The sequence below is a fragment of the Thunnus thynnus genome, chromosome 10, assembly GCF_963924715.1.
Source record: "Thunnus thynnus chromosome 10, fThuThy2.1, whole genome shotgun sequence".
Taxonomy (NCBI): Eukaryota; Metazoa; Chordata; class Actinopteri; order Scombriformes; family Scombridae; genus Thunnus; species Thunnus thynnus.
In genome coordinates this window covers 6,370,141-6,382,649 of record NC_089526.1, presented here as the reverse complement: position 1 = coordinate 6,382,649, position 12,509 = coordinate 6,370,141, and the positions used below count along the sequence as shown (strand labels likewise).

The 12,509-nt window shown below is 39.1% G+C and overlaps 1 protein-coding gene across 1 annotated transcript in view; it reads right to left on the bottom strand.

Annotated features, from left to right (window-relative positions):
• vwde (von Willebrand factor D and EGF domains) overlaps positions 1–12,509 on the bottom strand; it is a 35,304-nt gene that overhangs the window by 3,621 nt on the left and 19,174 nt on the right. Inside the window, exons 16-26 of the mRNA XM_067600637.1 lie at positions 11,193–11,307; positions 9,458–9,714; positions 7,889–8,108; positions 5,519–5,656; positions 5,070–5,282; positions 3,946–4,389; positions 2,668–2,763; positions 2,367–2,462; positions 2,168–2,263; positions 957–1,052; positions 554–649 (exon numbers count right to left, since the gene is read on the bottom strand). Coding sequence (XP_067456738.1) covers positions 554–649; positions 957–1,052; positions 2,168–2,263; positions 2,367–2,462; positions 2,668–2,763; positions 3,946–4,389; positions 5,070–5,282; positions 5,519–5,656; positions 7,889–8,108; positions 9,458–9,714; positions 11,193–11,307 — 1,867 coding nt within the window. The remainder of the gene's footprint in view (positions 1–553; positions 650–956; positions 1,053–2,167; positions 2,264–2,366; positions 2,463–2,667; positions 2,764–3,945; positions 4,390–5,069; positions 5,283–5,518; positions 5,657–7,888; positions 8,109–9,457; positions 9,715–11,192; positions 11,308–12,509) is intronic.

Here is a 12,509-nt window from a genome sequence, read left to right as displayed (position 1 = left end):
TTTGGTTTATGACTAATTTCCTGCAAAACTAATGACATTCTCATCAGCCTCAGTTGTACTTTGTTTTTAGTGCTAATTAGCTTACATTAGCATTTAGCTCAAAACACCTGTGTTCCTTAGTACAGCCTCACAGAGCAGCTAACTTGGTCGCTAACATACAAGAATTCACTTTCTGTATAAAGTTAGGGTTAGGGTGACTCACATTTAGTAAATGTAAAGGGGGAATTTAGAAAATGTTACACTCTCACATGAATAATTATTTCACCAAAGAAAAACTGACCATAAAAATACCAATACGGGGTTTACAATCTGTTTTTATGTAGTCAGAAAGGGATCTTCATCATATAGGTTGACTGATAATATCAGAGTTTAAATGAAAAGACAATATCAGCAAAACAATATATTGTATTGCTTTAACTCTGATTCTTAGTGTATTAAAGAACCACCTCAAAGATCAGGTTACATTTCCTTTTTTCACAATTTCTCTCAGAGTTGGAACAGCAGAGCGGTAAAACGCGTGTGTCACTGTGGTTTGTATTTATCATCGTCTTACCGATTTGACACTGAGAGCCATAGAAGCCACTGGGACAAGCACAGATGTTGGGCTTTATGCATGTTCCTCCATTCAGACACACAGGGTTACAAAGAGCTGCAGAGGGTACAAAGAGCCATATTTAGATTCCAAAGATTTAATATTTGCATTTCAAAATATGTCTTTTGAATCCACAGTCTATGTTTTGCTGTCTCCAGAGCATAATGTAAGATTTACTTTATTGTCATGGCAACACTGACAAGTTTCAGTTGGAGTGCTCAAATGCATTCAGATCCAATTTTTGTGGTCAAAAGCACCCGCTGTAAAATGTTAGATCTGTGTTACATGTGAAGAAAACACTGAAATGGAGACACTTTGCAGCTGCAGTCTGAATATACTCTTAGTTACAGATGTCATGTTGTACCTGAGTTGCATGTCGGTCCGTACCAGCCAGGTTTGCATTTGCAGACATCAGGAGAAACACACTCGCCTCCGTTTTCACAGTGCCTGTTACACACCACTGAGACAGATAAAATGATTACACTTCCAAATGGACGTCTAGAGCTACATGAACTCAAAATTAATCGCAGAAAATATCTTCCCCTCCTTGATATGCTCAACTGAGTCACCTTCAGTTATCACTGTGTGAGCTTTATGAGCAGCAGCCAGTGATTGGTGGAAGTTTTTTTGCCCTCAGTTTCTCTGGGTTATCTACAGACTGAGTGAACCAGGCTGTATGCAGCAAGAAGATTTGCAGATACTAGATAAAAAAAAAATGCATGTTTTTTTTTAATTTTATCTATTAAAGAGTAGAACTTTAAAGATAAGGGAGTAAAGGACAGTGTTTTTCAGTAATACAACACGATCTATCTAAATATCAGGACTCTGTCAATTTATATAGCATTCATTATTAATTCATTTCATTTCTAATCCTAGACTCTGGAAATCACAATGTGATATCTATATAATATGTGTAATATGATATTAATCTATTTTTAAAAAATACCTAAATACGCCTACAAGAACCTATAAAATTCAACCTTATTAGATTTAGAGGTCTTCCTGCTCACTGTTTTCCTCCAGTCTTTATGCTAAGCTAAGCTAAGCTGAGCTAAGCTAAGCTAATGGGGTGTTGGGTGAAGTAGCATACAGACATGTCAATGGTATCATTTTTCTCATCTAACTCCGGGCAAGAAAGCAAATTAGTGTATTTCCCAAACTGTTGACCTATTCCTTTTAAGTCTGCGCTGTAAATCTGAACAAAGTCTGTTAGTAATACATCTTGGGGGCAGTGGTGGCCTAAAGGTTAGAGAAGCGAGCTTATGACCGGGAGGTCGTCGGTTCAGTCCCTGGGCCAGTGTGGGTGGGGAAAGTTAAAAAAAAGCAGCGCATGCCCCTCCCTCATTACCACCACTGAGGTGCCCTTGAGCAAGAACCTTAACCCCAACCACTCCAGCAGATCAGACTGTGGTTGTACTGGGCAACTTCCAGGTGTCAATGTGTGTAACTGTGCAAAATGTGATCTGAGCATTCCTGCAAAAGTGAGACTTCCTTGAATAAATAACAGTTATAAAAACTCACAAACACATCACAAAAGTAATTAAATACCACAAAAGTAATTAAATAGCATCTCACTGATTTCACATCTGGGTCCCACGTATCCATAGGGGCAGGTACACAGGTTTCTGGCCAGACAGGTGCCTCCATGCTGACAAGGCGGCTCACAGCTTGCTACACACCGACACGGGGTTGTAAAGATACTCATGAGTATTCTGTGAAGCAATGTGTGTGTGTGTCATCATGTTAGACTGCTATGAATATGAGCTCAGATTACCTTCCTCACAGGTGGGCCCACTGTAGCCTGCAGGACATTCACACACATTAGGTTTTACACATTTTCCCTGGTTCTTGCAGTCAGGTCGACACACAGCTGAGAGGGAAGAAAAGTGGCAAAAAATCAGTCAATGAGTTAAAGTAGCCTCATTTTCACAAGTGATTTAACAGTAATGAGTCATGACAGAGTACAAAGAACTCTGGGTTGCACCGTTTCTTTCAAGAGTGATATGATTTAATAAACTAGGTTTCCAGCACATAATTTAACAAATCATATTCTGTCCAACCTCCCTCGTTCTCACCTATGTGACAGTTGTATCCGGTGTAGCCTTCCTTGCAGGTGCAGGTGTTGGGCAGAGTGCACTCCATGTTCCTCCCACACTGATACCTGCACACAGCTGAAACACATCACAGCAGGTTTACTGGAAGAAATCCAACCATTAGGACACGTGGACATGCCACAAACAATTGTTTAATCCACTCAAATCAGTCAATCCACAAAGTATTAATCAAAGACTAATCAAAATCAAATATTTATCTTGTTATAAAGATACCAAACATTCTGTGAAGATTGACAGTTATCCAGGGTCATGGTATATTCAAAAGGCGTCTGAAGAAGCCTTTTGGACGAGAGTTTAAAGCAAGTTCAGATGCCTTTGTCTGAGGCCATCTGCATGTATTTTTGGTTGGTAAAAACAAAAATGAGCAAATTAAGGGAATCATTTTCGTCTCTGGAAACTTCATGATGGCTCTTTGTCAATATTATTTCCTCATTTTAAAGCAAGACAGTATAACTTTTGCTGAACAGCAGCCAGTGTGGCCACAAGTGAGATTTTCCATTATCAAGATAATGGAAGTCAATGAACTGAGTGTGTTAAATTAAACAAGAGTGTCTGCTTCTGAATTCAGCTTTTCATTCATAGGAAGAAGAATGTTATTGCAAAAGTTGTTTAAATACCAAATGATAAATTGATTAATTGAAAAAATAATACACTATTTGATAATGATGGAGATGTATGTAAATAAAGCAGAGCTCCAAACAAGGCCTTGAAAAGGCCGTTATGTACGGCTATGTCAGATATGCCTGTTCAACTTATTTCACTGCAAAAGACACAATATCTGCTTCTTACTTTGGACAAACGTGGTTATCTTAAAATGTGCATTGTTTTCTTAAAATCAGTAGATATTTTTCTTCTATTTTGTTAAAACTAAGTGTTTGAATTGCCAAAACATACTATACTGTATAATGATCTACTGTACAAATGCCCCTTATAACTTATAAATCATTCATATTTGATGTTTTGCACAATTTAAAAAGTTGGTGTTTGGAAGTGTTAGTGAATTGGGAACAATCTTGATTAAAATAGCATCACCTACAAATAATATAATAATGGAACTTTCATATAATTAATGTGCAGCTTACCAGCCATTTTACATAATGAATGAATAGTATAATAGTCTGATTTGGACCATTTAGTGCCACAATGTATTTATTTTTCTTTTGGGCTTGAGTGTAAATACTGTTTGTACTGTTTTAAATGTCTGTAAACCAGGAGGCTGCATCTTATAAGCCTCATTACCTTTACATGTGACTCCATCTCCAGTGTAACCATACGGGCAGCGCCCACACCTGAAGGATCCGGTGACAGTGGGCTCACAGGGGACACCGGGGAAGCAGGGAGAGTCAGCGCAGGTCACGTGGTGAGACGGTAACCCCCATTTGACCCCAGTGTTGAGGCCGGGGGTCAGCTCCACCTCACTGGGCTGACCTCGGTGGAAGGTCGGCGTGAAGACTCTGGTTGCAGTTTGATTCTGGGGGGTCTTTCTTACAGTGGAATGAACTCTCCTGATAGTAGTGTTGGTGGCGGCTTCCGGTCTTGTCCTCCTGTCAGGGAGTCGTCTGGGTAAGGTGGGAGACGATGAAGAAGAGGAGGAAGAGGAGGAGGTGGGAATCGTTTCCTTGCTGGAATCTAATTTGGTGATATGAATATGCCCGTCTGCTCCAGTGGCGACTGTCCCCTGACCTGTAAAACACTGGAAGTTAGAGGATATGACTTAAAAAATAACAGAAATACAGCTTTCAACATTACCATATCAACATATTTAGATTTCTTTTGTTTGAACAAACAAGTGATACAACTTCAACTACAATCAGATAAAAAAATATATACAGTAAGACAAAGAAATATTTAAAAAATGTTTTGTTTTTTACTGCAAAGCCTTATCATAAAAGACACTGTGTCACAGAAATGCTATTTAACAAAAAAGTAATAATTTTGACAATATTGTGCAACCCTCAATTAAATCTCAGGTAAAAATTTGTGAATTTGTGAAGTAAAAAAAACATGTACAATGCCAGTCTAAAGTTTGGACACACTTTTCCATTCACTGGAATGAGAAAGTGTGTCCAAACTGTCCAAAAATCATATAATGGCAAGTGACGTGGAACTTTTCACACATGAACAGCATTTTCCACATATAGGTAAAACATGTGAGAATAAAATAAAACAATTTACACATGATAATCAACATGTGTCTAAATAGTATTTACTTTTTCAAATAGGACTTTCTGAAAAGGTAAAGCCTACTGTGCTTCTTTCCATTTATAAATATCCCTTAATCAAACCTACAAAACATAAAACATGGTCACTACTGTCCTTTAACCAACATCAGTTTTGAATTGAAAGAACTGCTTCACTCTCACCTGTTGCTGTGCAAATCCATCCGTTTCCATGGAGACCGGGAGGACAAGGTCCACAGACAAAGCCTGCGGACACATGTGTGCTCTCAAAACACTGAACGCCCGGGTAACACGGCCTTCTAGCGCACGGCGACTGGCTGGACGGTTTGGGCCTCAGTGAAACCTGCGGTACTCTCTCCGGTGTGGTCACCGCTTTGATCGGAGAATCTTGGTTACCTTGGAAACAAAAGGATGAGGATGACTTTCCGCTGGACGATGGAAATATCCTTAATGATGTATGAAAGCATGAATCCTAGAGAAAGAACTAGATAGATGTACAACTCTAGAAATGAACCAACAAATGAACATATCTTTGAGGTGCACTTGCTGCCTATGAAGCTGAATTAGCAGTAGATGAACATTATTAAACAAACTCTCCATTTTCAAGATAAAATTTGAGAGAGGGGTCTTACGAGTGCAGTCCTTCCCATCACCGCTGTATCCTTGAGGACAGACTCCACAGATGAAAGAGCCCAGAGTGTTGTTACAGCCCACTCCAGGGAAACAAGGCTGAGAGACGCACTCATCTATATCTTCTCTACATGTATGGCCTGTCGACACATGAAACACCAGACAATGTGATGTGGAAACACTTACAAAACAAGTATGAACCAATACTTGAATATTACAAATATAAAGAGGATTGATAGAACTGCTGATCATAACAAATAAAAATTTTCAGATTGATTGCATTTTTGACTTTGGAAACTAACAAAATCAAGTTTATTTAGTGTATTTACCATATTTCTCTCATTTATGATAACAGAGATCTGGGGATGCATTGACAACACGTAGCCTCTGCTTATCAACACAGTCCAACGGGAAAAGTGCCACAAACAGTAAGAATCGAGACAGATTAAAAACAAATTCCCCAGTAATTCAAACCATTTACTGTTTTTGGAAGTAAAACCAGTTCTGAAGTTTTGGTTATAATAAATCACTCCAGTATTGAAGGTCAAAGTTGAACCCGACGATAATGTCAGATTTAATGATTGTTTTCAACAGTCTAGACAGCATTTGCTCCCATTTTACCAGAAAAATCAGTAAACTTATTAACTCTGGAATTTGTAAAGCAGTCTCTAGCATGACCGTCTGCATTTCTCAGCATTGAACTTGATGAGTAAAGCTGATAGAAATGATGGTCACAACTTCAAACATAATTCCTCTGAAGCCTTCTTCTTCTTCGTTGGATTTTTAGAGGCGGTTTGCATCCAAAATGTTGCATCACCGCCTTCTACTGGATTGAAAATAAGTAAATTCTCCTATCTAATCTAAGTTATTGTATATAAAATAAAATAAAATGAAAATAATCATCCCATTCTCTAATATAACTTCTCGATTTAGACTCTGAGAAGACCTAAAAGCCTCTCTTGCACTTCCTCTCTGGTAATTTCCCTGATGTCAAGAAACTTTCTCGCAGCATCAACTATCTCTATTCTCTCGGATTTCCTTTCTGCCTCAGCGGCACAGTTTATCGCCATGGCCAGAAAATGCTAAGAACTTAATCTTGTCCTTACAAAAACAATATCCATCATGCCTACCTGATTTGTTCTCCTTTACTTCTTGAATCTTTCCATTCCTAGCTGCTTCCTCATGGCTAAGCCTTCTCTTGGACCTGATCCTCATGAATTCCATCTCTCTTTCTTTCTCTTTGGACGGTCTGCTTGCCATGCCTCATGACACATTGATTACACTTGGGTTCTTTTCCACAGTTTCTGCTGCTGCACTTCTCATCTCCACATTTACCCACATATCCCCAAAATCATGTCTACACACGAGCGAGCCGTGTCCAAATTTCCAACAACGTCTGCACTGAATGGGTTTGGGAACAAAAGGCCGTACTGGGTAACTGATATAATCTAAGAATACTTTTGTCAGGTAGGATTTCTGACTCAAAATGCAACATAACAGATCTTGTTTCACACCTTTCGACCATCAACAACACCATTTATTGGAACTCTTCTATGAAGTGGGAAACATAACACTTGGTAACCATCTAACTCAGATATTTCCAGCTCCTTCTACAGGTGTTTCTGTGACACGCATGCAACGATGATCACTAAGTTGACATCGCCAAGTTTGTCCTTAATCCAACTCACTACTTCATGTTTGTCTCCATCTGTATGCATTCATGTAACATCAATGCATGTCACTAACTTTGCTTTTTTTGTGCTTTCTCATCTCGCAGGAAACCCTGGGTTGCAGGCCGAGCCTTCGCGGTCCTTCGCAGTCCTGTTGGCATCCTTCCCTGCCAACTGGCTCCCCCTTTCCCTCTTTCTTTCTCTCTCTCAACCCAACCGGTCAAAGCAGATGGCCGCCCACCAAGAGCCAGGTTAAGGTTTCTACCCGTTAAAGGGGAGTTTTTCCTTACCGCTGTCGCCAAGTGCTGCTCATGGGGGAACTGTTGGGTCTCTGTAAATTAAAGAGTCTTGACCTGCTCTATGTGAAAAGTGCCCTGAGATGACTGTTGTTGTGATTTGGCGCTATATAAATAAAAATTGATTGATTGATTGATTGAGAACGCTAAATCTGTCCTTGCTCCCAGTCAAACCAAGTGGATTTTTCTTAGGTTCTCACTATCATCACTGTAACGTGAAATTTCTTCTATTTTCTTCCCTAATTTTTTCCTGCTGCTTCTTTCAAACTCATCAACCTCCATTTTCCACTTGGCAGCCTGGCAGGTAATACTCTTTAATGCTCTTTACTTAAATAAAAACATTAAACCTTTTATTATGTGTACTGTGGTTGTCTGAAGGGAACAGATCTGCAGGGTTGATCAGTACCTGTCATTCCAGGTGGGCAGATACAGGAGAAGGAGTTGGGTCCGTCAATACAGCGGCCCAGTCTGCAGGGGTTGGGTTTACAGTCATCGATGTCCACCTCACACCTTTCTCCTTTAAATCCATCCAGACACACGCAAATGTATTCCCCGCTGCCAGCAGGGAGGTTGGTGTTGGTTACACAAGAAGCACCATTCAGACAATCACAGGAGTGCACAGACACCTGAGGAAAAACAGGAAAAGGCACATTCACACACAGATTTATTCTGATTCATTATTTGGACACAAGTTTGTGACCTGAAAACAAGATTTTAATAGATGTAGTGTATTTCATGTCTCTGGAAATGTTCATACTGCTAGAAAGACACTTAATCTTACCTCAAGTTTATCATTTACTATTGCTAAAATAAAGAGGGTTTTAAGAGGGTTTAAAGAGGTAGTTTTTCTGCTCACTACTCCTATATATTACTAGTATACTGTATGTACTGTTTACCAGTTTTCATGGTACATTGTTTTTGCAGTTAGTATACAAGAAATCAATCCTTGTTAACATTTTCTACTAGCAGGAAATTATACAAGATGTAAGTAAGTAAAGTTTATTTCTATAGCGCCTTTCAAAACCAGAGTTACAAGGTGCTTCACATAATACAAAACCACAAAATATAGGTGCAATTTCTGCACATATATTTCAACATAGAGAAATAAAAGGTTAGTAAGTAAGTTAAGTAAAGACTAAAAGAACAACATACACAGAAAATACAATAAAAACAAGGATTTCAAGGAGTGGTCAAACACAGAGAAATAAGACAAAATATGAAAAGAATAACACAAAAACATTTGAGTGGACATTATAATATTGCCAAATGACAGTCTGTACAGGTGGGTTTTTAAAAAGCTTTTTAAAAACTGAGTCACTGACTCAGCTGATCTGGTACTGAGGAGTTTCTTCCACAGCGTTGGAGCTAAAACAGCAAAGGCATGTGTGCACAATTATGCACGCGAATCAAAGTGTGACTTTGAAACGCACACTGCCAACGACATAAAAAGAAAGGAAAATGTTTTTCTAAAGATAAAATCCTTAATTTTTGTTTTCTGAAATTTTCCTGGAGCTGTCTCACCACCATCTGCAATTTGTTTGAATGTTTTGCAAATGTGAGCAGCGCTTCCATTTTCTTTTGTGCATTGCAAAATCAAGAACATTCAGTATTTATGCATCCTGACATCTTAGTTTTGTCACTTTTTCAGTGTAAATGCATTACATATTCAAAACCTGCATAGCATTAATGTGTTTTATGGAATTGTGACACAGCAAACCTCCTTTAGCAGATAACAATATATCATTAGCCCCCTCTAGTGGCAGGAATAAGTAAAGGCTTTGAGAGCCAAAGGCCTGGCAGGCTTATAACCAGAAAGTTTCCACTAGAATGATAATTTTTTGGTTATAGTGAACTGATTAGCTATTGTCATTTTTTCCACCTCTCAAATGAACTTGCACTTCACACTTAATGAGAATGAAAACTTCAAAATGGTTGTATGAAGACTGTTCTGGTCACACTAAAGAAAAAGCCTTACCTGTACAGAGGCTCTGGTCTCAGCGTTACAGTCGTCCGTCACAATAAACTGGAACGTGTGTGTGTCAGTGGTTTCAGCTGTGGTCTTCCAGATCAGCAGGCCGGCCGGAGACAGAGATGCACCTTCAGGACCCGATACCAGAGTGAAGAGCACCGCTGAGCCCTCGGGGTCCCGGGCTTGTAGCTGGTAGATGAAAATCTCTCCCTGAAAGGATCGGAGATGAAACGGCAACGACTGCAGCACCGGAGGCTCGTTCTCTGATGGGAAACACAAAGGAGGGGGGATAAGTACAGTAAGAGACTCAATAAATCTATAAGTGAGTCGATATGTGGTGAGTGAAAGACTGGATGAAAGGGTGGGAATCAGAGAGTATGAGCAAAAGTCTAAATCTGCACAGGGCAGTTTATAGAAGTTTTTTTTCACCCAGGTTACAATTAAAATACATAATACATATAAAGTGTTGATTTTGTTGAAATTAGGTCATTGAACATAAATCAGACTCTTGCCAGACAGTGTAATACAGATATACAGACAGAATAAATCTGTGTTAATTAGGCCAATTTGTGATAGAAGCTGAAAAAAGGTCATTTTTTTACATAAGAGTTCTGCCCAGGATTCATTCTGATGGAGCCCAAACTTCATATTAGTCAGGTGGACATTATCACCTGATTTCAGCTTATCACAGAAATGTCTCTACTGGTGTAAACAGACCAATAAGTAACTTTTGCAGAGCTGGAAATGCACATGAAAAGAGTAGATGTCATAGAGATGAATTTGGTGACGGGCTATTTTAATCAAAAAATTAATATTCATAATGCAGCCTCATCTACACCACACAGTACTGAACTTGCTGTTTATGATAGTTTAGAACATGGCTGCATTTTTATATATTTGAGTCGAAAAGTTGAGTCGCTTATAGTTTTTATTTGTAATATTTTTGGGGAATTTTCGCCTTTATTCAAGCAGAGAGGATACAAGAAATGAGGGAGAAAGAGACGACATCACAATATCAGACCCCGGCTGGAATCGAACCAGGGATGTTGCGATCAGAGTATGTATTTTAACCACGAGGCAACCAGTTATTGAAACTAATTTAATTTCCTGTCACATTTAGTGTTTACATGTTTACTGTTACATTTGCTGTGATTGTTTTCTTTTTGACAAGTTTCAACTGACATATCTTGGTCAAAACTGCTTACTAACCAAACTGCAGGTGATCAAAAGGTTTATATATTGTTATCAGATTCTTCAACAGTCAAATAATCAGTGTCTGCCTCAAAACTCCAGTAGTGGTTTAATATAAAAATGATTAATTGATAGAATTCATGCATGATGAAATCAGCCTAATCAATTATCATTACACCATGTCTTGTCATCATTATACTTTAGATCAGTGATTTAACTCAAGTTAATGCTACATATTTCATCATTTCATCACCATCTGACCTACTTTGAGTTAAAGAAGTAAAGTTAGTCAGAAAGTGTAACAATGAAGTAAACTGTCCTCGTTTGACTGAAGCAACATCAGTGGCTCCAATCTGCACAGAGCTGCTGACAAACGATCAAAACAACCCTGAGCGACTACCAGCCACAAAACTCACTGATGGTCGTCCAACGTCGGCTCTACTGAGGAAGTGACACATGAAAAACTTTGTGTGTGGGATACATCAGAATGTGAGAATGCGATCTGTGAGGCAGACCAGATTAGAAACATTGACGTTTTTTGTGCACGTACTCTCTGCTATGGACCATGTGTGTTTGGAGGAGTCAGGGCGGCATGTGAGGCAAGGGATGCTGGGATTGGACTCCCCCTCACTGTAACAAAGGCCGTCAATGTTGCAGGTTTTCTCCTGGGAAGGAAAGACAATAAATAACAAAAAAAAAAAAAATGTTCAGTGTTTATTTCTCTTTGAAACAAACTGCCCTTCATAACACAAAACATTTGGTGGCCATTTATGCAAGACCTACCTCAGTGAGCCACACAGGTTCATGAAAAGCATAAACAGAACATGGCAACAGGAGAACAAGGACAGTTTTGTTGAAACACACTAACAAAGTCAAACTGTGGATGCCTCACACATTCAACATCACTGAAAGACTGTTACTATTAACAGCTGCTGAATGTTCAGTCCTTGCTCTTGCAGAAAAAACACAAAACCTTTTGTCATAAAAACACAGGTGATATAATTTGCTTCTTTGAGGGGGTATGTTATACCCAAAAAAGGAAGTGTGTTGGACTTTAACTCAGTGAAACATGTCAAGAGCTATGTTTGGTTTGGGGCCCCCTGGTCTCCTTTGTTTTATGGAGGTTAAACTCCATGTACGTGTAACATGCATGACGTGAACACATGATCAGGTCATGTAGCACCTCATGGCCTTATGCCAATTGGTTGAATGTATGTAACCTTACAATGTTATCCAATCAAATGTTGTTTCTTTGTCTTTGGGAAAACTATATAAGGTGTATTTCATTTTCCTTTCTTTGAGACTGCCTGACCTTCCTATTGAGGTTTGTCTCAATAATAGTTTTTAATCTTCAACCCAGCAGTGTTTTGTGTATTATTTCATGTGTGTTTAGTGTTTTCAGACAATTTCCACAACACTTTAACATGTTAATGCATTAGCTCTTACTGCTGAAATGATCTGTTTGCATGATGATAAAGGAGCCTCATAGGCACTGCCTACACACTGTTTGAATATTATTTCTTCAGGAAAGGCTGACAAGGCACACATGCTTGATTTCGGCTCATTTCTTGTTGACACTCACATTCACATAAGGCTGAAGCTCTGAACATGACTGTCACCACAATGCATGCTGTGAGCTGTGAGCTGTGAGCTGTGAGCTGTGAGCAGCAGCAGCAGCTATTGGCAAATTCTCAGGTCACCAGGGAAACAGATAAATGAACAATTTCAAAAATGCAGTTATACGTGCAGATTTCAAATCGCACCCTCCACATCATCGGTGGATGACTTTTTAACCTGTATTTCTGCCTACTCAGACCACCTGTTATAACAAACACCATCACAAAGATGGCACGCCAAAAAAAACATT